This window comes from Onychomys torridus, chromosome 10, assembly GCF_903995425.1.
Source record: "Onychomys torridus chromosome 10, mOncTor1.1, whole genome shotgun sequence".
NCBI classification, from domain to species: Eukaryota; Metazoa; Chordata; class Mammalia; order Rodentia; family Cricetidae; genus Onychomys; species Onychomys torridus.
The window spans coordinates 76,012,231-76,040,030 of NC_050452.1; the positions used below are offsets into that span (position 1 = coordinate 76,012,231).

Below are 27,800 nucleotides of genomic sequence, written 5' to 3' on the forward strand. Positions count from 1 at the left end.
TTGTATGTATTTATGTGTGTGCAAGTGTACATATTTGGAAGTCTGGGGTGGGTGTTAGGTGTTTCCCTCAGTTGCTCCCTATCTCATTTTTTGAGGCATGGTCTCTCTTTGAGACAGGGTCTCTCACTTACCCATTTGGCTCTGTTGACCAAGGACCGCCAGGGACAACTTGTCTCCAGGTTCATTCCCACCCTAGCCAGCACTGGTGTTATAGGGTGGTTCCCAACCTTCCTAATGCTGTGATCCTTTAATTCAGTTCTTCATGTTCTGGTGACCCTCAACCATAAAATTATTTTCATTGCTACTTCATAACTGTAATTTTGCTACTGTTATGAATTATAACATAAATATCTGATATGCAGGATATCTGATAATTATCCTCTGTTTTGTCCCCTGTGAAAGGGTGATTTGACTCTAAGCAGTCATAACATACAGGTTGAGAATTTATAATATAGGTCACCTAAAGAAATCTCTTCTCTCTCTCTCTCTCTCTCTCTCTCTCTCTCTCTCTCTATATATATATATATATATATATATATATATATATATGTGTGTGTGTGTGTGTGTGTGTGTGTGTGTGTGTGTGTGTGTATGTATGTATTATCTTTTGCTGCTGTTTTATGTGGATGTCAGGCACCTGAACTCATCTCTCTGCTGACTGAGCCTCCTCCCAAGCCTTTGGCTCCCAGTTTTAGTTGTTCCTGCCTATGATTAGTCGGCTCTGTTGCTTTTTAGCTCTGGTATACCATGGTAGGAAGTGGAGGATGTAGGGAAATAAAGAGCATGTTTTACTCTCACTGAAAATACACATTCGGTAATCTAAAGGCTCCCACTAGGCCAACCAAGCCACAGGCTGGCAACTGAGCCCTTACAGCATGAACATTGAGAGCTGCTACCCAAACCATAAAAATTTTGTTCAGAGAACACTAACATGGCTAAGATTTTAAAACGCCCATTATTTTACATTAATTACTATTAATGTAAAATAGTATGTGTTTATATCACCAGTGTAAAATCCCAGGCTTATTAAATAGTAGCCTTTCTGCATTTCACCAATCTTATCCAATTGCTACTCAAAAGCATTTAAAAATAATCATTGTGACATAAAACATGCTTGTTTTAATAGTCCTATTGCTAGGACTGAGATCTTTTAACATTTAATTCAATGCTCACATGCTGCAGCTCTCTATATAATGTGTGCTTTGTGTACATAAACCAAAGCTATTACCTTAAACACATCAGAAAAGAAGTAAGTGATCTGTGGTCTCTTTGAAGAAATTTGGGTAACTACTACTGTATTTATTCAAAATATCTATTAATAACTTAGTTTGGAACAATAATGAAATACAATTAAAGTTCTCTGATAGTCTTACCTATGTTTGCTAACAAGCTTAGCATCATGTCTATTTTTTTCCTGGTTAACCAAAAACATGCTAGGAAAAGAACTTTCAGGTTTTGTCAACATGAGGAGGTTTTTGGTTTTGTATGTAACATAATCTACTGCTGAAGAACTAGCAGAATGTGCATTATTTAGACACAAATGTGAAGCCACTCTTTACTTTTGTTCTGTGTATATCTCCTATTCTGTCTTAATTTTTCCTTAAAGTCGGGATCCTCTTCAGGTTTATTCTACTAATTACAATTTAATAAATATTTATATCATACCTACTGTGTTCCACGTGCTGTACTGGATACTGGACCTATAGTGATAAGTCAGATTTCTCACTTCGTTCATAACTTTGTCTTGAACATTCTCCTTTCCTTTGAATCAAAGTTGCCCAGAGAACTGGATGACCATTTCACAGAGACACAGAGATCTTCATAGCATTATTCTTCCTGACCTGGCCAAAGCCTTGAGGATCCCACCACATTTCATATCAAGAAGAAAGATCATACAGAGAACAATTTGTTAAGAGCTGATCTACAAATTCATATTCCTTTTGCTCTCACTCATTCTCCAGAACCTGGTCTGGCTCCAAGGAGATCTGGGAAGGGTATGGTCTAAGGAATGCTAAGAACCTTTCTAAAGCTGGAAGTCTCCGATTACTGTGGGGAGGGAGATGATGCATGGTGATACATTGGTCTTTGAAATAGTCTTGAGTTTCTGAATCTGACATTCACTCTGTCTTCTTAATCATCTGACATTGACTTTGGGGCATTATTTCAAATTAATGTGGATTTCAGGTCTTGGTACCTCCATACTATGCTCCAGGCAGCTATAGTATGTGGATTATGGCCAAATAATTTGCAAAAATGGCACAATGAAACAGAAGGCCTATGAAGAATGCATGAACTTTCCAGACTATGATGAATGAATAAATTAATGTCCCTGACTAATGCTATCACCTAATCTGTCTTTGCCCTGTTTCCTCAAATCCTCTGACAGATAGGAGCCCCGAAAGTCTTCATTGAGTGGGTGAATGGCAAATGAATTCTAGGGAATGTTAACGGGTGACTGGGTTTTTCTTTTGATTTGAAAGGCAGTTTTTTTTTTTTTTTTTTCCTGGAAGTGCCTCCACATTTTAACTTCCAAAGCTTGTCTTTTAACCAGGTTCTACTTTCATTGTTAAGAGAAACTCAACAGCACAGATGTTAGAACTATATGAAATAGGTACTATTATTTGCATAACAGTGCACAATCCCAGCCTGACAGAATGGAATAATTTCATTTTGTCCCATGAAAGGAATAGGTTGGAATAGTGCTTCTAATATCATCACTTTCTTATATATATATTTTGATTCTATGACTCATTTTGGGACAGGAAGGACAAAGAGAAGGATTCTTACATGACTTCGAATGCTTCTAGGACATTTCATTACTATTTGCTTTGTTCTTATATTGTCTTAAAACAATTTGCTAATTTGACTAAGTAGCTAGGTCTGTCAGCACTAAGAGGGACTTGTATGTCATGTTATCAGATCTTTGAATTTTTCTAGAGGAACAATATGTTTCTACCTGATTTTATATATGTGGATTATATTTCTCTGTGTGTATATACACACTTATATATCTGTGTGAAATTCCATAATCTTGACAGTTTCATAACAAATGTAATTATTTTAACACAGTGTACATCAGAATCTACATTTGTTGGTGACTTACATTCATGGCACAAATACACCCTTTCCATTTGCTGTTACTTGTATGTTTTCCTCTGTTTTTTTTTTTCCTGCAAATTTCTAATACTGGACTTTAAAAAATTGCTCCCTTCAAGTTTACATATTTTCCCATCATGAAGAGTTAATTTTGTCCCCCACTTAAAGCACTTAAAGTTCCTACCTTTTTGATGATAGCTTGTAGACAAACAGCAGCAAATCTGGATTTAAAAATCAGCATTGATGAACACTATGCCACTAGGATAAATGCTAGCCAAATGTTTCCAAATTACTCATAATCTCAGTACCTCCTTTCCCATGTCAATGATTAAGGGGTATGACAATTGCCTAGCATATTCTCTAGGTGCACAGTAAATGGACAACTTTGTCACTTTCTTCTCATTAACTGTGACAAAAATTGTTTCAGAACACACACCCACAGTAGGTTTTCTCTAAAACATCTAAAAAAGTTAATAATTCCTTTTCTTTCCTTCTCCCAGGTAAATAAAAATCATAAAAGCAATTTTGAGGAGATAATTCTCCCTCCTGAAATGGTTACAAATAATGTTGCTTTCATATTCATTGATTGCTGGAAACCTTCCATTTTTGTTAACTGAACTGGAAAGAGAATGTTTCTGGTCAAACTGTTTTAGGACAAATGTATCACTGTGCTCTGAGAGTGCCAGGAAGATACTGCCTTCTGGATGCTGCAGGATTACCAGCTCTGGGCAGTTTATATTGGTATTTGGATCCGTTAATTCATGGCTTGTAACATTGACTGAATTTAATATCATAAAGTAGCTAATCTTAAGGGGTTATCTATATCATCAAAATACTGAAATGAATTGGGTGCATGGTGATTTTGCTATTTCATAGCATTTTTTTTTTTGCATGAAGCAATTAAAAACCTCTAGTCTTTAGTTTGCTTTAGTCTTTTCATGTCAGAAACTACAATCAATTTAGAAGAGTAGAGAGGCATATTGACATTGGAGGTGAGCTGGGTGAATAAGTTCACTGTCAGAACTTCCTTTCCTAAGGCACAATGTGAGGTGATTTTAATGAGTTCAGTGTTTGTTAAACACCTCTCCTCCCTTTGATGCAGATGGAGCCTAATCTGCAAACTGTGATACCTCCCTGATTAAGTTTATGCTCCATCTTATCACATTAAGACATCCTCATGTTATCTTTGAAGAAGTGAGCCCAAGTCTGGTCTGAGGGGGCATAAACGCGTGTGAGCTGGACTGGCTGTTGATAGCGGTCTCTGGCTGCCATTCAGCAAGGTAATTTGCATCTGTGTCTTAGAACCACAGGGAAGGGAGTTCTGCCACTTGTATGGACTTGAGCTCCAGGACTTTCCTTCATCCTGTGAATGCCTTGATTCAGCTGATGGTGTATAGACAGGTGATCCCTGAAAACTGTGGTGTGGTGGATACTTCTATGTCCACGTGACATAAGCTAAGGTCATCTGAGAGGAGGGAACCTTAATTAAGAAAATGCCTCCATAAGACTGGGCTGTACACAAGCCTGCAGGGCATTTTCTGCATTAGTGATTGATGGAGGAGGGCCCAGCCACTGTGGGTGGTGCCATCTCTGGGATGGAGGTCCTGAGTTCTGTATAAAAAGCAGACTGAGCAAGCCATGGGGAGCAAGCCAGAAGGCAGCACCCCTCCATGGCCTCTGCATCAGCTCCTGCCTCCAGGCTCCTGCCCTGCTTGAGTGCCTCCCCTCACTGCTTTTGATGTGGAACTGTGAGTAAACTGGAGACTCTACTTTTTAACATGGATCATCGAGATAAAAGTATGCCTTGTTCCAACAGGATTTTCCAGAAAGGACTTCATACCTAGTTTATACTTCTTCTAATAATTAGGATGCCTTTCCTCAGAGAAGAACACTATTTTAATGAAATATTACTGGGCTAGTTTGAAGTAAGGCTCTCTGTTGGTTATAAATAATTATATAGGAATGATAGAATACATAGTGTGAAAAGACAGGCAAGATTCTCTAGTATATAATGTAGGCAACAAATCGCAACATAACCATCAGTCTTTAATGAAAACGTGGTGTCTCCTCATTATGTAAATATATGACTTCGGAATCTGACATTCAACATGTGGAGACTTCAGTTTAGCTTCTGCTATTCATTCGAAATGAGGCCTGAAATCCCCTGAGCTTCATATTTTTTCTTTGTAAAGTGAGGCTAATAGTGCCAACACTTCAGGGCAAGTGAGGTTGTATGTAGATTAAACTTTATAATATAATCAAGATACAAACTATGGTATGTGACATATTTGATACTCATTAAGTTCTGACTCCCTTCCCTTTCAAGTCATAGCAATACAAAGACAGCCAGACACACATGCACACACACATGAGTACATGTGATTGCAGAGAGTATGGGATACCCTGGAGTTGGAGTTACAGGTGATTGTGAGCCATGTAATTTGTATAGGAACGAAACTCAGGTCCTCTGCCTCAGGTACTTTAACTGTAGCCATCTCCCCAGCCCCTTAAACTTAATACAGAGCATCTGTGAAGGATGTTGTAGGCAGAATTGCTCTGCTGGGCAGTGGTGGTGTGCTTTTCTCAGGTTACAACTGAGAGCATTAACTGGGGTCGCTATACCTTGAGGTCTGACTGGTACTGAATCTCTTAGACTCTTCAGTCTTCATTCACCACGAGGTGATCCTCTCATGATTTTTGTAAAACACCAGGACCATCTTTTGGGAAATGGCATCCTTTTGTGATGATTTCACGATGCCAATGGATCTTCATGATGAACCATGTACAGAATAGCTTGGTTGTAGCATAGTCACGGAACAAGGCCTGAACCTGACACAAAGAAGCCTTGTGATTTTGGACCAGTTGATTTCCTTCCTTAGGCTTCAGTTTCCTCGGGTCCAAGTGAGGGCATGGATGAATGATTAAAGTGCTTTCGAGCTAAAAGCTTAGTCTTGATATTCAGACACTTTTCTATTTACAGAAATATACAGCATGCCTTTTCTTCCTTTTTGAAAATTGCTGCTGATAAACACAGTGCTCTCAGCATTCTACAAAGCATTCAGTATGCAGCTGGGAGGAAGCAGAGCTTAGAGCTCAGAAAGTAATTACTCAGAAAGAGTCCAGTAGCCAGGAGACCGTGTGCATGCACGTGTGTGTGCATGTGCTCACACACACATTTTTGATTGTGTACATATGCATGTGCAAAATGCAACCATGTGAGTCAGAATGTACACATCAATTATCTTTCATTTGAATCATAAGGAAAATATAGAATTATTGCCTCCCAACACAATAGTTTTCTATTTCCTGACTTTTATTTCTTTGGAAAACCCAAAACACTTAAATGATATTAGCAGCTTGCATATCAAAGAGAACTAATAAATGTGAAATTTGTGTGTTCATGGTGAGCGATGTTTATAAAGTGGTGGAGGGAAGCATGGAAACTTTTGTGCAGTTTTGCAAGATTTGATAATTAATTGATATCAACCAAGGTTTGAATTAGAAATTTTCCACTTAAAATTCCTTTTCCTCCAGTGGCTTGACACATGCTCTTGACTGGTTAACCGTGTCAACAACAAATGTGTGACTTAAAGATGATGTTTTCTCATCTCTTGAAGACCTGAAGATGGCTTAGAGGGACTGACTCAGCTGGGAGTTGGGGGCCACCTTCAAATATTTGAAGTCACAAGTGTCAATAGATGAGCAAACTCTGCCTGTGTAGAATAAACGCAGGAAGAACAGCAGTTGAATTTTGATTCTGAGTGAGAAGGGACTTCAGCAGTTAGAGCTGCATCTGAGGTTGCCTTCCCTATGGCAGTTAAAGCTGCTTGGGGGAAACTTCTGTTGTTGTTGTTGTTAGGGGAGGTCATTGGGTTTTTCATAGACTGTCTTCATTTGGTGGTTTCTGATATTTGTAAATATTCTTCTAATTCTGTGATTATGTGGATTTTCATAATTTTCATTACCCAGAATAGTTATTCACAAGTTAATGATGCTCTTTAGCAGGGTCGCTGCTGGAGGGTGTGTAGCACAGGACTGTGTCGACTTTGTGCCGTATTGTGAGAGAGAACTGTTTGAGCTAGAGACCCTGCAAGGCACCAGGATTGACACTGGTGTCTCACAGCATTGGTCCAGCCGGACATACTGGACTTACACACGCAATACCTACAAAGAGAGCACCTAACAGTTCAAATTCCTCTTTGTGCACCAAATAACAGATACACTTTGCAAATGATCAGATCATATTTTCCTAGCTATAAGTTGTATACTGCACATGGGTTTAGCTATGAGTCCATAAATTTCTTTTCATGGATGAGAGATTTTTTTATTTTATTTGGACAGGAAATTTCATATTTTAATGAACTCAAGCTTATAAAGTTTTAGAGGCTCCTTTTTAAAGAAAAATAAAGAACATAAAATTTGGAATATGATGGTTTTTAATCATGGTTGGTCAAAATGTATCTTTAGTTATTTATAGTTTAGAAAACAGTGGGCTGGAGAGATGGCTCAGAGGTTAAGAGCACTGACTGCCCTTCCAGAGGTCCTGAGTTCAATTCCCAGCACCCACATGGTGGCTCACAACCATCTGAATGAGATCTGGCGCCCTCTTCTGTATGCATAATAAATACATAAATCTTAAAAAAAAAGAAAAGAAAACAGCTTTCACTACTGAAGTGGTCACGTATTTTATACTTCTTTACAAATTCAAGAAAACCTTTCAGGAGATGTTCAAATTAGATTTCAGGACAATATTCAGGTGAGTCTATTTGATGATTCCATTCTGATCTCATACATTTCAGCATATCCCACAGGTTGACTTAAGTCATGTGATACCTCTGTTACTAGGACAGTGTTCATCTTCTGAGTGTAGGCAGAATAGGAATCAGATAAATCTGGGATTCAATTTCAGGTTAATGCTCTTTCGAGTTCATTGGTGGTTTCTGATCTAACACATTTGAATGTAGTGCATTGCACTGTGATTGACTATGTTTTAGATGTTGGTATTTTGAAGCCCTGCTTCATAATTTAAATATGGTACTTGGATAGTGTGTGTCAGCATTCATGTAAAATGCTCTTTGCTTTGTCTCATAAATAACATGACTTCAAAATATTTAGTGTCAAATAGAACACTCTTTAACATCAACACTTCACATTACTTACTGACCTATAAATGAGATTTATGTAGGAATCATTGACTAATTGCATTTCTGGCACCACATGCTGCCAGTAATTTGATCATAAACACATGGGGCTTTTTTCTTCCTACCTTGAAACTTCAATAAAACTGTGTTTTGTGATGGAGACTGGGGAGAATTATAGTTCTTGTTTGGAAAATGCAGCAGCTAGTCCAGCTGCTGAGATAAATTCCTTCTAAGTAGGCCTTTCCTAAGTGAGCTTTTCAGAATGGATAGATTAGTTTTGCAGGACAGTTTGGGGGTCTATTAAATTCTTAAATTCAATCTCACATCCTGCAGTGATAATTCTTCATGTCTGTTATTGTCTATCCTTCTCCTTGAGTCTTTCTGTATGCCTGTTAGCAAGATAATATAAACAAAAGCAAGCACAAAAAAAATCCATAAGACCTTGTGTACGGATGTTCTTTGTTAAAAATGAAGCTAATTTATCTTAATTCCTTTAAATTTTATTTCTAAGAGTAATGCATTGTGTAGGAGGTGATACCTTATTTTCAGCACTCCCATGACCTTACAAGGATCTATAATACACAATCCACCATGATCTGTTTTTTTCCCCTGAAAATCATATTATGATCATCCCATATAGATTTCCATTGTCTTTCCATCTTTCTTCAGAGCAAAACTCAAATCCTGGTTAAATCCAGTTTCTCAAGGAAGGCACAATGTAACACATCAGTGTCCCCAGCCACCTGGGAGCCTAGGCAAGAGGTCACAAGCTGGGGACAGCCCAAGCCAGCAAATCTCCTTGAATAATAAATCCACTGGGATAGCTGAGGGAAGCTGGAGAGAGAGAGAGCTCATGGTCAATAACATCATAGTACCAGACAGACAGCACAATGAAGCCTAGAAGAAAGGAGAGCCACAAAACTCCCACCAATATATTTCCCAGGTGCTGCCATTGGAGTCCGTTAATCTCCTTTCCTGGTAGAGTGGTATAGGGCATTTCCCACATCAGTAGCTGCCGGGGATGTCTTTCTGTATGCTGTGAATATGTTGCTCTGATTGATTGATAAATAAAATGATAATGGGCCAGTAGCCAGGCAGGAAGTATAGTATTGGTGGGATAAGCAAAGAGAAAAATTCTGCGAAGTGGAAGGCAGAGTCAGGAGACACTGCCAGCTGCTGCCACCATGAGAAGTAAGATGTAAAGATACTGGTAAGCCACAAGCCACGTGGCAAGGTATAGATTTATAGAAATGGGTTAATTTAAGATATAAGAACTAGATAGCAAGAAGCCTGCCACAACCATACAGTTTATAAGTAATACAAGTCTCTGTATGTTTACTTGGGACTGAGCAGCTGCAGGAGCCAGGTGGACACAGGAAAACTCCAGCTAAAAGTAGCCTTGGACTTGTAACTCTACCCACTTTAGTTCACACCACAAGTAGAATTCTCTAGTAATCATACTATTCCTTTAACACTCTCCATATTTCCTTAAAAGGAAACCTTCCCATCTGCATCTAGTATTTCTTCCTCTCCTTCAGCAGACCTAATACTTTCAATTTAGGTTTTATTTATATATCATACATTCCAGCCACCCAGCCATCTCACCAGCCCCCAACTGAACATTTTTATTTAATAAAATAAAAGTCTTCACAGAAAGTTCTATTTACATGCTAACAAAGCATGTCAAGTATAGCAGAAACAGGAAAATGTGCTAATATTTAGTTTACTACATACAAAACTACAAGCTATAGGAATAATGGAGAAGAGGAGGGTATATGTTTGGGGTAAAGTCAACATTCCTGTTTAGTAGGTTTGGTACTTCTTATCTAGTTATGCAAATAAATTCCCATGTATACCTTCAAATACACACACACAATGGGGATTATGATGAGAATGTAGAAAATTCTAGTAGGTCCTAGAAATACTATGAAATCTCATGTCAGTGAAGTTACAAGGTATATATTGCTGCTTAATCTTTCAAATGTATTTAATTACTTATATTTTTAATTAAATACCTACTCTTATTTTGCAGCTGTAAAGACAGTAAAGAGAGTAATATTAAAGCTACTTGTTTTATGTGTGTTTAGTGAGAATGGATTTATACAACTAAGATATTAAGAACTTCAGAAAAAAATGAGTTGAAAAATGCACTTAGAACTCAGTTGTGATGAAAGTTATATTTTGCCACTTCAGCAATATTTGACTATTTTCAAACATTGCTGTATGCTTTAAACCAGTTTTCCTAACCTAATTACTCATAGCTTTAAAAAAAAATCCATCACAAAGAATCTTATTTCCAGTGTTTAGAATTACTTAAATTGAGTAATGCTGCAATAAAACAAAGACCGTCTCCACAAGGTCCATATCTTTTTGTTTTCAGTGAGAGTCAACAATTATATCAGGTGTTCACATTGAGTTTAGTTATGCTTCATTTCAATAGCTGTCAGTGTGAGGATGAACTCAGTTGATGTTTGTTAAAAAGAATTTGGTCAAGTGCTTGACCTTTGGAAACATTTACAGGTAGAAAATTCAGTTGCAGGTTTTTATAAATATGCAAATAAAATTGTGATAGAAAGAAAAACCTGTCATTTTTTTTTCAAAATGGGGTCCTTTTGCCTCCATTGCTGATGAGATGGAGGTGTTCCAGGTATAGGATGACTTGGAGCTTTAGGCAAGTTTGATATGTCTTTTTGGAACCCAGATTCAAGAGAAAAGAAAGCCTTAATACAGAAGTGAGATTTCGTATTAAAACAGCCATGGATGTGTAGGATGAAAATGCAAGTTGTGTATGCATTTTAAGGATGAAGCATATGAATTAAGAAATATTCAAAGATGTTTGAGGCATGTGGTATTACCAATAAAATGACCCCCATAGACTCATATATTTGAATGTTTAGTCATCAGGAAGTGGCACTATTTGAGAAGGATTAGCATGTGTGGCATTTTTGGAGCAGTTGTGTCACTGGAAGGTGTGGGCTTTGAGGTTTCAGAAGCCCATACCAGGACCATTCTCTCTCTGTCTGAGTACAGATCAGGCTGTAGATCTCAGTTACTGTTCCAGCACCTACCTGCATGTTGCTGCCACCATGCTCTCTGCCATGATAATGGACTAAACCTTTGAAATTTTAAGCAAACTCCCACTTAAATGCTTTCTCTTATAAGAGTGCCTTGGCTATATGGAGTCTCTTATAGAAATGTAATAGTGACTAAGACAGAAGTTGGTACCAGGGACTGAGATATTGTTGAACATATTGTTGAACATGGCATAACCATGTTCTTTGTGGAGCAATATGGAAGACTTTGGGACTTTGGATTAGGAAGGCAGTTGAACACTTTAAATGGGACTTAATGGGCCATCCTAGTAGGAGCATGGAAGACAGTGCTGAGGGCAATTTTAACTATGGGAATCTGGAAGGGAAGTATATTGGTGAGTAGTCTAGAGACCTTTCTTCTGATATGTTGGCAAGCTGCTTTCTGCCCTTGTCCAAAAAAATCTGCCTAAGATGAAATTGAAGAATTTTGGATTAATGACCTTGGCAGAGATTTCAAGACAGCCTAGTATTGACTCTATAATGGGGTTATTAGTAATCACTCTTATGTAAATCTATAATGAAAAGGATAAAGCTGGACAAAACTTAGCTTTTCCAATCCCAATACATTGCTTTATTATTATTATTATTATTATTATTATTATTATTATTAATCTCACATTATTTTTGCTCTGTTTTATGTTGAGGCCATAGATAATGCCTGGAATATAGTTGGCACTAAATAAATAAATGTTAAATCAGTACACTGATGGTTGAAACATGAAATGCATAGTTTGAGAAGAAAAGAAGCAACTGGAAGTTTAATAGAGCTAAGTCTAGTGTTGAAGGAGATACAGAGTTTAAAGAAAAGCCTGATGCTAAATGGAATAGAAGGAGTGGTGACCTCAGGGCAAGACCCTACCCAGCTAAGCTTCCAACTTGTGAAAGGGAATTAAAGAAAAACCTAAATTGATGGACTCAATCTATCAACAACCGAAAGCTGATACAGATGTAATTGAAAATGGAGGATCAAGTTTATTAATTCTTTGAGACTATCACACATGCATATAGTATATAGCAATCATACTACCCATATGTGCCCAATCAAGCATAAGAACTTGTCATGTTCTGCCATGTGGTTCTGGCTCTAGAGTCAAGGACATAAGGAAAGGGGTATGGAATCTCCTTCTGCAACTAAGAAAACCAGAGGCCAAATATATGTCAGGGGTGTCCCCAAATGGAGGCCCAGAGTGTCCTCTGCATGAAGTTGTGAAGGTGAAGCCTGGATTACCATGGAAACCACAGAGATTGGAGGTGCCAGTTATCATGAGATACCTACCAAAGAAAGCTACAGATCAGATGTAGAAGCAACTTAAGAGAGAGGAGTATGTTGCAATCAACAAAGCTGAAGAGGACTTGAAAAAGCGCTAAAGAGCACATTGATATCAAACAGGGAGATGCAAAATTTGGAGTTGGCCCAGCTGATTTTCAGTCTTGTTTTGGTTTAGTATTTCCTCACTAAGCTCCTTTCCCTCTGTTTTGGAATGTTAATGTACATTCTGTGCCATTGTATGTAGGAAGTATGTGATCTGTTTTTTTGATTTTACAGGAGATTAGAGTTAAAGATTGTCATGAGTATCAGAACAGACTTGGAACTTTTTTTTTGTTGTTGTTGTTGTTTTGTTTTTGTTTTTGTTTTTTGAGACAGGGTTTCCCTGTGTAGCTTTGCGCCTTTCCTGGATCTCACTCTCTAGACCAGGCTGGCCTTGAACTCACAGAGATCCGCCTGGCTCTGCCTCCCGAGTGCTTTTTTATTTTTTTATTTTATTTTTTATTTATTTTTATTTTTATTTTTTTTAACTTTGGACTTTTAAACTGTTGAAACTGTGGTAGACAATGGGGACTTTTGAAGTTGGACTGAATGTAGTTTTTCACTATGATACTGTTACAAGCTTTTGAGGGCCAGGGAGTGGAATGTGAGTAAAAAAAACGGCACCCATAGGCTCAGTGACTAAGAAAAGGTATAGTAGAATTCTGAGATCTAGAAATGGACTCTCCTTTACTACTAAGAATATTTCAACCATTAGTCTACTCACTTAACATTTATTTCTTACTGCCAACTATATTCCAAACATTATCTTATAGCCTCCATGTAAAACAGAGCAAAAAGGATGAGGCTGTTGCCCTGAGAAGGTATGATAATCAAGCAACTGGGTGAGATTTGAAAGGCTGAGCTAATCTTATTCTTCTGACAACTTCACGGAATGCATTTTCTTAGTTACTCATTTGTGTTGTGTTACTCAAGACATTTTCTTTTTAAGTGCTATGAATATAATACTTGGGCTTTACAGATATAAAGTAACTAGGTGGGCATAGTCTAGCCTAGATCTACCAAGACTAAGCGTTTGTGCAATGCTCAGCTGAAGATGGGGAACCTGCATCCCACTTCCTCCTCCCCAGGCTCAGGGACAATTGTGGAAGAGAGGGTTGAAAGAATGTAAGAGCCAGAGAGTCAGAAGCATTGGGTGAGATGTTATCTTCCAGACACTACACGACCACCACACTCAAGAATCCACAGAAGCTGTGCTTGTCTGCACAAGACCTGCACGAGATGAATCTAGTCAATATTCCAGCATGGCTTGGGCAGGAGGTCTTGATGACACCCCCTCGACTAGCTGAGGAGCTATTGTGTGTTGATATAGGTAGAGTCCTTTTTAAAAGTGTGGCCCCCTGGTAGGTCATCTATGTTCCAGTTAATGGCTCCAAGCCTACACTATATGTGCAGCAGAAATTGGACTTGATAGGTTATTAAACATTCATAACTAAATAGAGGACCTGAAGTTGGAAGGAGTGTGAGAGATGGATCTGGCAGGAGTTGGGGGAAGAGTGGGGAGTCTGATCAGTATGCACTGTATGCACGTGATAGTCTCAAAGAATTAATAAAAATATATTTTTAAAAAAGAAGCACATTTGAAAGAAAAATGGGCTTCTGTCTGGAGTGGATATGGACAGGACGAGATAAGGGGAGGAGAATCAAGATGACTCCCATACTCAAAGAAGCAACACTGAAGTTCAAGACCACAAGAGAACAGTTTATAACGTTTGGAGCCTGTTAATTTTGTGATATTTCCAAGACATCCAATTGGAGATTGGATCCAGTTATACACACGAGTTAGGACTTTTGAGAAACAGATCTTGGTTAAAGGTAAAATACTGAGTATCTTCAGTAACAGGGTGATGTCGACACACGGCTTAGATCATGAAAGGTTTACACTTTAATTTACTTGGTGCTCTTTCCTAGCGTATTTAACATTTTCAAAGTCAGTATCTGGTTTTTATGAACACAGTTCCATGCAATAAACATGTGGAGGATGCAGAGATAAATCCTTCAGGTTCTGGGGAACTTCAATGAGCACACTTAATGGTAATGAGGACACAATAAAGGGAAAAGGATGTTGAGCCATCGCAATCATGATGCAAATAAACCACCTCAAACAGAATCGCACAAATACCGCGTCTTTATAAGTACCAGCCTAAAAGATGAACGTCGCAACAGAAATGCATCTAGGACCTAAGTGATATCTAACACCCACTTGGAGGCTGAGGCTGTTGGAGTCTTCACAGTTCCAGTGCAGCGTTAGCAGATGGAAGGCACAGAGTCAAAAGTGTGCTGAGGTGGGCTTCGGGAAGCGAAAGCCGGCCCTTGCACTGTGCATATGGCTGATTGTTTTCGTGGTTCCACATCCTGTGTGCGGAAACCATTTGCAGTTCTGTGGCTCACTTAATGCATCAGTTTTAGAGATATCCAGAAACAGTGCGAATGTGTGAGCCGCAAGAGCACCTTCCTGGCTTCGGGTTATTTCAGGTACAGCACACCTTCACCACGAGCTTATTTAGAGAGTCACCATTTTAGCCTTGTACCCTTTGCACAAGGAAAGATGGTGCCTTCAATACACTCTCCTCAGTGGGTTCTGGCAGCTTCTAAGCACTAATGTGCATCCAGATTGCTGTGGGAACTCTGCCAAAATAAAGCACTTAAGTGTACTCACCCTTCGAATTCCTCTGCCAAGAAATGGGCAAAGATGAGAACAGCCTCAGGCCCGAGAGAAGTGTGGGTTGGTTCTGCTCAAGCATCTGTGGATAAGGCACAAAATACTCCAACCAGAATACAGTGGCCATGAATGGAGGGATGATGTCATTTTCTTTAAATGTGGGGAATTTTGGGGGTGAAAGGATGCATTGATGTATATTATCAGAGGAAAAATTACTGCTATTGGAATCCATGGTAAATAAATATGTCCTTAAAAAATAAAAGCATGAATACAATTTTGTACTTACTTATGTTGATAATCTAGAAATTTAAAAGATAACTTAAGCATCATTATTGTTCGTACATCTTCATGAGTTTTAACAATAAATTTAGTGTTCTTTCTGGGTATAATATTGTTCCACTGGTATTTTTTCTGAAAAAGTCAGTTTTTTTCAATGATTTTTTTACTTTCCATGAAATTCTGGATTTTCAAAATAGCATGAAATTAAAATATTGAAATACCTAATGTAGGTGATAACATTTCAATTAAACATACTGAAGGGACTAAGAAAATACTGCTATATTAAGAAAATTCTCAATTTTAATTAATTTTTTATATTTGACATAAAAAAATCTCCCTTCTCTTCCTCTTTTCTCCCCTCCCCGTCCTTCCTTCTCTCCCTTGTTTCTTCCTCCCTTTTCTGATGTGGGGAACACACCCATGGCCTTGTATACTATAAAAATTTTGGGGTTTTAGTTCTTTTGTGTTTTTAGGAAATGCTGAATTTTTTTTCCCTTCACTCGAATATTTCTTCATCCAAGAAATAATTTTATGATCCAGAACTACTCAAACAATTTATATCAATTTATGGTCTTTTCAATGCTGCACCAAAGTCAGATTTTGAAATGATTTAATATTCATCATATAATTATGACTCTCTTCACACTATTGTCAAATTTTACCTACAGTAGAATGAATTTTCCTTTAAATTTTTATTGCAGTTCTTTATTTATTTATTAGTGGGGGCTGTTCCTGCCATGATGCACATGTGGTCACTGGATAGCATGATAAGCTGGTTCACTCAGTCTACCATGTGAGTCACAGGGATTCATTCCAGGTCATGGAGTTTGGCAGCAAAAGCCTTCACCTGCTAATCCACTCATCTTGAAAGCCCTGATAGAGTGAATTTTTATAGTCTTTTATTAAATTCATTTAAAAAACTAGTTCCTAAACACTATATCAATGTAGTTTGAAACATTGATGAAATGATGCAAAGTAGTATAATTTACATGGCTACAAACTTCTGTGAGTAAATACAGCACAGTAACAGGAATGCTTAAACACACACAGCACATTTATACACATGTATGTGCTCTGGATGTGTGTGTGTGTGTGTGTGTGTGTAGACAAAATTCTAAACTGTCTTATTAAATAAGAAACACAGAGCCAAATACAGAGTTAAAGCCTAAGAGATCAGAGCAAGAGCCACGACTCCCTTTAGCTTACCACTCACTGTTGTCCTTCCTCTGAGAGAGAGAGCTTCTTCCTGTGTGTCTTGAGTTTTATTGCTTTCCTGTTCTGCTTTCTCATTGGCTCTAAGCCTAGCCACCTGACTACCTTGTCACTGTGTGTCTATATAGACCTCCTGGTCTCTATGGTTGGTACTGGGATTAAAGACTCAAAGGTCACCATGCTTGGCTGTGTCCTTGACCACACAGAGACTCTGCCTGCCATGTGATTGGATTAAGGGTTTGGGCTACCACCACCTGACTTCAATCCCTGGCTCACTAATGACCTCTGATCTCCAGGCAAACTTATTTATTAACATACAAATAAAATACCATTTCAGTATAATTAAAATATCACCACATGTATGTCCCTCCTGTGAAAGTTAAAATGAGTGTCCTAATTTGGAAGACTTGTCATTTCATCAAGGTAAAGGTTCTGACTGGAGAGAACGCTGTAAATGCACCTTATGCTGAGCTGTCATTGGGAAGCCCATGCCCCTCCATTCCTTCACCTCTTGAAACCCATATGATAGGACTAGACACTGCAGCCTCCAGGGTCTTGAGGGTCTTGAGGCTCTGCCTTTACAGATGACATTAGCAGCTTATGAAAAGACAGTGGAGACCATCCAGGACTGACAACATGTGAGGTCAGAGTAAGACATACTATCTGCAAGGGATTGTCCCCAGATGCTGAATGTGCTGCTGCTGCTGTACCTTCCCAGCATCCAGAATTGTGAGAAGAATTCTCCCATTTACGAGCTACATTGTCTGTGTCATCAGGGTTCTCAGAAGGAAGGTAACTGATATGAAGAATATTTGTGTGTTAATGGTATTTATAAGAGTTGCATATAGGTTGTGGTCTTGGGAGTCAAACCCGGCTGGTACCAGAAAGAAAGGCCAAGAATCCTGAAGTTGTTCAGTCCATGAGACTGGATGTCTCAGCAGTTCCTAGAAAGCAACTGGTCTTTAGTCTGTGTTGGAATCCTGAAAATGTAGGTTCTCATACCAGCAAAGTAATGCCTTGGCAATAGGTTAGGTGAACTTGCCACTGAGAGCGTGGAACAGCAGGCAAAAAGCAAAAGCTTCCTCCTTCCATGGCCTTTTAAGTGGGCTGCCATCAAAAGGTGTGGCTCAGATTTAGGGTGAGTTGGCGGACCTCAAATGATCCAGTCAAGGAAATCTCTCACAGGTGTGTCCAGCTGCTTGGCTTTTAGTTGATTCCAGATGTGCTCAAGTTGACAACGAAAGTTGGCCACCACACACACCATCTAGTTGGATGAAGGTGTACAAATGTCTATGCTAAATGCCTGGGGAATGGTCTTCAAAGGATTAGCAACTTTGAAATAGATATAGATGTTTGTTTAGGAAGCAGTTTTGTTTTTATTTGTTCATAACAAAAAAATTATGAAACACAAAGTTCAGTTTATAGTGCTTTAATAAATTAGTCTCTCTTTCTGCTGGGAGGTCTTCCTGCAAAGCTTGGAACTCCTTACCCAGCCAGGCTGGCCTTAGGCCTGCAGCCCTCACCATGCTTTCACTTCTGGGTTGCAGGGATCACAAACATGCCCCATAACACTTGGGTTATTAATTCATCCTTGGGGAAGACCTTTATTGTAAAGTTGAAATAAGCAGCAGAATAGTAAACAGTTTAGTTTACTGCAATTAAGTGGCAAAATCAGAATAGCAAAGGCATTTCAACTAGTCTGTCATGTTTATAATCTCCATAGCCCTCACTTACTTTACATTACACCAAGTTGTAATTTCTTAGGTTCCAATGGCAGACTGGTATTCTGGTGTATAGTATAAGGTGAAATGTGGGTAGACCACAGGTGATGGGTATTTCAACAGCCATTAAGAGGAGCACCGTAAGGTTTAACACAAGACAATTATTAAAGCTGAAAGAAGGGCAGGAGAGGCAGCCTTGCATGCATGTGCTCCACCACCCATCTGAGATATAGCCAGTTTGCTTCAGGAGGAGTCTTAGACTCTTCTCCAACATCATCGTCCTGACTTCCAGACATTATTGTCTTGTGCTTAAAGTAACTTTTTTTTTTTCATTTCCCTTTGCTCTGTGGTTATGAGCTTGTGAATGAATTCCAAATGCAGATGTGAGATGGCAGATTCAGTAACAGGGTTCACAGTGGTGAAAGTGGGGCTGTGTCCTCTTTGGTCATCATGGTGGCTTGAATGTTATTGGCCCCCTGTAATCTTATAGGGAGTGGCACTATTAGGAGGTGTGGCTTTGTTGGAGTGGGTGTGAATTTGTTGGAAGAAGTGTGTCTCCATAGGGGTGGGCTTTGAGGTTTTCTATGCTCAGGATACTGCCCGGTATCTCAGCTGAATTCCTGTTGCCTGCAAGATGTAGGACTATCAGCTGTTTATCCAGCACCACATCTGCCTGAATGATGATAATGGACTGAACCTCTGAAACTGCAAGCAAGTCACCCCAATTAAATGTTTTCCTTTATAAGAGTTGCCGGTCATGGTGTTTCTTCACAGCAGTAGAAACTCTAAGACAGTCATGAAAGTCAGATATTTGAAGTTACTGGATGGACAGTTTTTTTTGTTTATTTTTTCTTTTGTATCATTTTTAACTAAAGCCCAAACTTTAGTGCAGAATTTGGTTGGACAGGCGATGTGTTAGGATATTTAAGATGCTCCAATGATGTTTTTACTGTTCTCACTTGTCAGGTGACACATATGGATTCACCCTTGCCACCTCAATGTGTTAATATGATTAAGAACATTTTAAATATTAAAGGGAAGGGGGTAAGAAAAATGCTCAAATAAATGATTCTCCCTCTGGAAAAAGATCAGTGCAGTAGGGGTGTGAGATTGTTAGAAGATAAAACTGATAAATGATACGAGTAAAATTTGCCAACAGGTGTGTGCACACACACAAGTATTTACATAAATTTACACAAAGAGACAAACATAGCCTCATAGCCTATGACTGGATTAAGTGCCAGGAGCATAGCAACAGATGGCCATTTATTCCTTTGACGAGCTGACCCAGGAATAGTAGAGGCAGGTCAGTATTTTATGTCACCACACTGTTTATCGTTCTTCAGCAACTACTTCAGGAAGTAGTTGGAAAATCTCCTTAAAGTTGTGCTTCTATTTTTATTTACACAGAGAAAAGGGGCAAAGGAAGACTGCATGGCCATGAATTAAAAAGGACTTCATAGGAAAGGAAAACCTGCAGACAGCAGTTTAACTGTGCAGCATCAGCAATGCCAGTCTGCAGGTGTCCAGTAACCACAGAGGAACTGAAGATAATGGGGGCCTTTGGTGCCTGCCAGGGTGCAAGAAAGGAGGGAGAAATATTTTCTCCAGATGAAGGTTTAATACAATAAATTGTGTGCTTGTTCAGTGACTGGAAACCCAGAGGAGTGGGCTCCCGTCTAGGCCTCCTGTAAGGCTTCCAGGGCTCTGGAAAGCTGAATCTCTAGGGAGGTCCTAACTCTGGGGGACCCCAGACTTACCGAGTTACCAGAACACACACTCATCTCTGAAGTTAGGGAATCTCGAGCTGGGGGCAGATCTTAGGGGTATTGTTGTCACTGCTCCATCATATCAGGGATAAGGGCCTGGAACCTGGCGGTCACTGCTGTCTCCTGCCAGCCTGGAATATGGAGGATGACATCATCTCTGCACCAGAGGAAAAACACCCCATACCTTCTGCCAACTCTGCTTGCCAAGCAAAGAATGGCAGAAGATGGCTGCCACCCTGGCTCTGCCTGACGAGGATTTCCTGGGCCTCTACAGGACCCCTCAGAATCCAGAGTGCTAGCTATAAACGTACTTTGAAGTCTATTTCGCACAATAATGTTATACAGAAGGGTCAAATAAAACCCACAATATTCCACACAACTACAGACAAGCAAGATTGTTATTCTGTTGGAGAAAAGATTGTAAGGGGCACCAACTGAACTTGACATTGGTTAGAAGAGGCACCCTGTGAGCCTAGAAAACATGAGGTGGACATCATTTCATTAAAAACACAAACGAGTTCATTAATGTTCAAAGTCAGAGATCTATATAGTTACAATGTATCTAGATTTTAGTAAGACTTCTTCCTAGTCTTCTATGTCACAAGATGAACTTCAGAATTACGGTCAAGGTGGCATGGTAGTTACATTAATTTATAATTAATGGAAAGACTAGAAGTTGCTAATTAGTATACTTATATCTAATTATCACTATGAGATAAAAATTCATATTTTATCCCATGTTGCATAATAAACCAAACAAGGACACTGATTTTTAAGAACAGCACAAGGTGCCATTTGCTGGGTGCTCACACCAGCCAGGACACTACAGCTACACTCCTTCACTCCTTAAAAGGAGCTGGTCAGACTGCTTTTCCCCTGATGTGAGTGTGTAGAAACTGACAGTAGCAAGTGTGTACTGTTTTCTTGTGAATATACATTGGTGAGCAGCAGGGCTGAGATTCTTAGCAAAACTTGCATCAAGGAAGAGCTGGCGGAGGCAGGGAGGGTGCAACACCATATCAGGAGAAACTGGCCAATGATTAGCCTGATAAGAAACCCAGGGGTGGGTGGGTGTTTTGTCATTTATTTCCTGGGACCTCAGGGCTTAGTTTGCTGTTGGCAGGATCAGGGCAGGATCTCAGGGGCTTAAACTCCCATGGGCTAAGCCTCACTAGTTTCTCCTTTGTAAGAAATAGTTACAAATTTATTGAAAAATGGGAGATTTAACACCTAAACTGGTCGAATATGGGCACTATGTTCTTGGACAGCATCAATAGGAGAGTCCACTGAACTGCAGCATTGACTACAGGGAACAGAGTCAGCTCAGGAGAATGACCCTGGGACCTGACTGTCTGGGCCTGTCTGTCTGGATGACTGCATCTCTAGACTGAACTCAGAGGTCACCTGACTTTATCTGAACTGACATCATTTGTTACTCTGACTCCTAGTTATCATATTTATTTTCACCCATTTATTTTGGAAATTTTTTAAAAAATTAACTAACTTATATTTGGCTTGAGATTTTCAGACTGTCTTTGAAGTGAATGTCAGTTCCTGTTGCTATAATCACTTACCTTGAGAAGTAAATTTATGTCTTGTACTTAGAAGGCCATCATTTCCTCCTTGCACCCTTGTAAGATGCCAGCCCACCTGACACCTTCCTCTACCTCTACTCTCAATGGTGGGATAAAAGATAAAAGTAACGAATACTACAGTGGGGTAAAAAGCACCTGTAACATGATTACATTTATTAACTTTGTGTGTGATGAGGCAAGCATGTGAGGGTCAGAGGACAACTTGCTCAAGTTGATTTTCTCTTTCCACAATGTGGGTCCCAGGATTCCAACCGGAGTCCTGAGGCTTGGCACCAATTTCCTTCCTTTATCTGATGAGCCATCTCAACAGTCCATATGTTCTTCTTCTCCTTCTCCTTCCTTCTCTTCCTCTTCCTCTTCCTCTTCCTCTTCCTCTTCTTCTTCCTCTTCCTCTTCTTCTTCTTCTTCTTCTTCTTCTTCTTCTTCTTCTTCTTCTTCTTCTTCTTCCTCCTCCTCCTCCTCCTTCTCCTTCTCCTCCTCCTCCTCCTCCTCCTCCTCCTCCTCCTCCTCCTTCTTCTTCTTCTTCTTTCTTTTCTGTTTTAAAGCAGTGTAGGTGCAAAGTGGGTCCATAGATATCATCATCAAAGAGACCAGGGTAGATAGGATTATTAACTCTGTGAGATAGGATTGCTGAGTGAGCATGTGAATGGATGAAAGAGTTGATAGCTCTACCCTAGATTTCACTGACACTCCAGCGTAGCATTGCTTTATTTAGTTCAGGACCACATGTTCTGAGAATACTGATAGACGGAAGTATATTCAAAGGAAACAGCGCAGATGGAGATGGGACTTGAAGCTATGTTCTGACAAATGGCACGGGGACACTGGTGATATTTGTAAAGAACAGAATTTGGGAGAAGTAATGAAAGCTGACTTTCTGGGTATTTACTTGGTCCTTTGAAAGGTTTCAGAGTCAATAGTTTATCATAACAAAGGGGAACACTTTATATGAGTTGACCTTGAAGCAGGGCCAAGAGGAGTCACTGGTAACCCTGGAGAGATGACTGTCTTTGTTAGAACCATGGCATCTCTACTCTCAAAGTTGCCCACTAACAGAATGAGTTGGCCTACTCATAGTAAGCTCCGATTTCAAAGGAACATAAGCAGACAAAAAAAAAAAAAAAAGCTTTTGAGCTATTTTAGAGAAAACTAAAGATTAGATGGAGACATGTACTAGGCAAAATATAAAGCTTCATCCAAGTCACCCTGTGAGCCTCTCATTACTTTACAGTATACCTCACATGGATAGAGAAAACCTCACCCTTCTTTTGCTTTTGGTTCAATAGCTTGAACCCTAAATGATCAACAAAACTATAAATTTAATAGATTAGGGGTTCTGATTTGTTTATTCATCCTGCAAACTGAGACAAAACCCAGGAAACCCCAAAGTTTTATGGGTATATCACGAGATATAGAAGCAAGAAGGCCCCTCTCACTTACTCCCTTGATCTCTAGAAGCACACTTTAACTATATGAGGGACAGTCCTATTATTTTAGATTGCTTTTTAAAGACATGATAGTTTATTGTTGTTGTCTGATTGAGGGCTTCAGACATTAAGTAGCATTTACTCCTCTTGGTACTGAGCAGCAGTTATCTGTTACAAGAGCATCTCCCGATGGTGTATCTTATTTTGTGCCTTGTTATCGTTCATGAATGCACACTGATAATGGATCAGCCTATGCTTCACGCATTTATCATCAGATTGTAAAGTCTGGATCTTGTCCCTGGGGGAAACACAGATGTACATCTGGAATAACCAAAGAACCTACAGTCTATCCCAGATAGAGACTACCTACATACTATATTGACAGATGAGAAGTTCAAGCTCCAGTAGATGGAATGACTTACCATAGCCAGGCACCCTATGGGAAATTTGAGTACTTGGCTTTTGTCTCCTGACCCACAACTCATTGATACAGTTTGAAGCTGCACTCTGGCAATGTCCCACCCCTTCTCCTCCTCCTTCTCTCCCCATCCTCTTCTTCCAGTCACTCACACCTTCCCTTATAATTGTTTTGATGTGTAAACTAAAAGCATCTCGGTAGGATTCCAGAGGGCTACCTTCCTCATCAATGATGTGTGCTGAAGTCTGGACTGCTTTTGAATCTTGACAGTGCTGCATACGATGCTGTCCTCGACAGAAATGTGGCCATTAAGAAGCTCAGCCGACCCTTCCAGAACCAAACTCACGCCAAGAGGGCTTACCGGGAGCTGGTCCTCATGAAGTGTGTGAACCATAAAAACGTGAGTTTCTGTATTATTTTTGAACCCCCTGGCAGTGGGAGGTTGTGAGACAAGAGGAGGAAAAACAAGGACTGCTCCAGGAGGAAGGCTTGCTTTGCCATTTCCATCTCTTAAGTTTGTTTATTTGGCCCATATGCTGTATTTGGTTTCATTGTCCTCATGGTAGCTTCCTGCTTAAAAATTATTCAAAAGCCATATGGCATGGAGGAGATGAATGTGACTGATATGTCCCTATTATGAAATTAACCTTATTTGGTTGTCACGCTCAAAATTAACCCAGGAGCCTCATGCTTTTCAGCCAAACTGAAGCTCCTAAACAAGCAAAACTTGCAGAGAAACCATACAGGAAAAGATATTTCTTTATACTTTGAGTTCGTAATAAACGGGGAGGATATTTTTGTCACCACACTGTCTCCTGTGTGCTTCAGTTAGAGTCAGGCAGAACCTTCAGCTGTTGGGGGTCCCTGCTGTGTGAGCATCTCACTTTGGGATGGGGAAGCAGCAGGTACAGCCCCATGGAAATCTCTTCAGAGCAGGGACAACCCAGAGCCTTTGCTCAGTGCATCCAGGAGGAGTCAACCATTGCTTTGAAAGCCAGGTTTCCTCAATCTCAGGCAAGGACCTTCATCCTCATGCCTTGTCTCTTCTTAGTAAGGAGAAATCAAAGAAAATTATTTGACATTCTGGTGACAATTCTTAACAGTTACAACAAGTTTGTTAGGCACATTATACATTTTTATAAATAAAACTAAAATAACAGATATCACATGCCACATGGATGGACATAAGCAGAGAAGCAATGGCGTAGAAAGCTCTCCATACATGAACTGTATCTACTTAATCATCCTTCCAGACGCTGTAGGGCAACATCTTATAGAGAAATTTCCAATTGCTTGGCCAACTTGAAAAAATAAATACAACAAACAAACAAACAAACAAACCACCAAAAATGGTGTGGTTTGGATATATTTCAACTGTCTTTTCCAAAGTCTCCAGTGCTGTGACATGAGAGGTGGCTAATCCTTTCAGAAGAGGGACCTTCAGATTGCTTAGGATGTTGGGAGACATGCCTTCAGAAGACACTAGGTAGCTCTCACAGTACCTCTAAGATTTCATGAGAATGACATGTCAATGTGAGCCCAGTCACTGCTCAGCTTCCTACTTGGAGATATGATTTTCTTCCTGTCCCTCATAAGCTATCTCCAGAGCCAAGCTAATGCTGGTACCATGCCCTTAAACTCACCCTGCAGTGACTAATCTCACCATGAAGTTAGTCTGCTTTCAGCGTTGTCTTGTAACAGAAGACAGTTGTGTACTTGCCCTGATGTTCACTGCAATGAAGGGAACTCACAGTAACTGTTCCTTAAGGGAAACAAAGAGTTCCAAATCGCTTTGACAATTTATAGACAACATCACACCTGCTATCCTTTTTAATGTATGTGTATGTGCATATAATCTTATAGAAACAATTTTTGTTTTTAACGAAGAGAAAGCTTCCCTATGACCAGCTGTAGTTCTTCATTAATACTCAAAGCAAAGGGAAAGGCTTTTTGAATATGGAGTACTGCTAATCCTGTGAAAAGTGAAGAAAAACAATGAAGTAATCCCATTAAACCTTTAATAATAGGAAAATCCATTTAGAAGATAACTCAGTTCCAGGAAGTGATTGTTGCGATTGCAGGGTTGTGACAAATGCTGACTCATGTCTGTGCCTCCTGAGACTTCGGAATAAAACAACTGAATCAGATTCCCACTGGAAAATACTGCATAGAAGCAGAAGTGTCTATGATGACCTCATTCTGAAATTGAGTGAGCTGTTGGTAGGGCATTTGCCTAGTAGGCTCAGTACCGCAACAGCAACAAATGAGCTTCTGGCTGGGATGGTAGGGGGCTGGAAATGGGACTCCATAGTTAAGCTGGGACTTTAGGGGGCTGGAGATGGGGCTCCGTGGTTAAGAACATGGAATGTTCTTCCAAAGGAGCTGGGATAAATTCCTAACATCCTCATGGTCACTCACAACTATCTGTAACTCTGGTTCCAAGGAATCTGAGGCCTTTGGCCTCTGAAGGCACCAGTCCTTCGTACAGTGTACAGACATACACTCAAGCAAAACACTCATATGCATAAAAGAAATAAGGCTTTAAATGGGTTATTAGGAAGAACTGAAATTTATGAGGTAAGAACTGAGGTGAAAACCAAAAGAGAAATCCGGGAAGGTTCTGATATGAATGTATAGGAAAATGGGAAATAAGAACACAGAGAAAGAAATGGATCATGAGAAACTGGCTTTGAAATCCATCTGTACTGTTGCTTTGTAGACTAATTTAAATACCACCTGATGATGAGAGTTGGCATTACTCCATCCTAAAATGGTACATGCATGCAAATGTGTGCAAGTGTGTGTAATTGTGTTCCTGGTGGAGAGTCCAATTGTCTAAAAGCAAAACAAAAAACTTCTGTGATAAAATGTTACATTATGAGATTATACAATGTGAGAGAAATGAATGATGATCCATTGACAAATAGTCTGCTTACACACTGCTCCGTTTGAGCTGCTACTCAGAATTATAGGCGTCTTAAAAGTTTAACACCAACATTGGATGCTTTGAGACATGTTCCTTAATCATTTGTGTAAACAACAACAATGAAAAATTCCACAGAAATGACACATTTTTCAGTTATTTAGAATTGTATTGTTTTGACCACTTTATATGTTAAAGTGTCACTTACAAACTTTATAAAAAGCCATGAATTTGTTTGTGCCCTGGATTTGTTTAAATATCAAGCTAAGTTTTTTGTAAAGTGGATTTCTCTTCACATCTACATTTTAAGTAGAAATCCTCATTTGTTTATATTTTCATTTCCACTGACACATTGATGTATAATATTTAAATGGCAAGACATAATATTTAAATGGGTTATCTATATGCATAATTTACATAGAATTGAGATTAATGTGGTTTTTAGGTTAATTTATTTGTCACCTAATTCACAAATTCACTGAAGTAAGAGACTAAATGGTTAGGACTGAATTTAGCTAACTCTTCAACTTGCTTTTTGCCAGACTTATTGTTGATATTGAGAATGGTGTTTCTTCCCACCTCCAGCACTAGGATATTGGTTGAAATTGTGTTTAATTGACATACAAGAGTAAAAGAAAGTTTCAATGCCAAAACCCAATTGTGACTTACGATGTGAGTTTTGCATTTGGAGGAGCAATGGTCCCTTGGGAGGTTTGATGAGTATTTCGTCATCTTTCTCTTCTTGGTGACTTTGCTCTTTGCGGATTAACCACCTGGCAGCTTGTGTGTGATCTTGGAGCCACAAGAAGCAATATGATACACAGGTCTTTTCTAGCTGCTGCCTCAGAATTTACTTTATAATTTCATTATTAACCTTCAGACAGGTTTTATGTGATTTCTGATCACACTTTTCTGTTCTAAGAAGCAAGTCCAGAAGAACTCCCAGTCTTTTCAGTTTCTATCATGGCCTTCATTGAGTGCCTTACATTGGGAATAAATACATTCATACTTTAAAAATAATTAACTTTCTGCCTTATTTCTTTGTCCCTTTGATGCTCTGTCTTCCAGATTATTAGCTTATTAAATGTTTTCACACCTCAGAAAACACTGGAGGAGTTCCAAGATGTGTAAGTAATAA

General features: G+C 39.3%; 1 protein-coding gene across 5 annotated transcripts in view; it reads left to right on the forward strand.

Moving 5' to 3' along the window:
* The window catches only part of Mapk10 (mitogen-activated protein kinase 10), a 282,756-nt gene that overhangs the window by 174,459 nt on the left and 80,497 nt on the right, over positions 1–27,800 (forward strand). For all 5 annotated transcript variants that reach the window (XM_036200299.1, XM_036200296.1, XM_036200298.1 and 2 more), the window contains 2 exons: positions 24,010–24,139; positions 27,731–27,789. In XM_036200299.1, the coding sequence (XP_036056192.1) occupies positions 24,010–24,139; positions 27,731–27,789 (189 nt within the window). The remainder of the gene's footprint in view (positions 1–24,009; positions 24,140–27,730; positions 27,790–27,800) is intronic.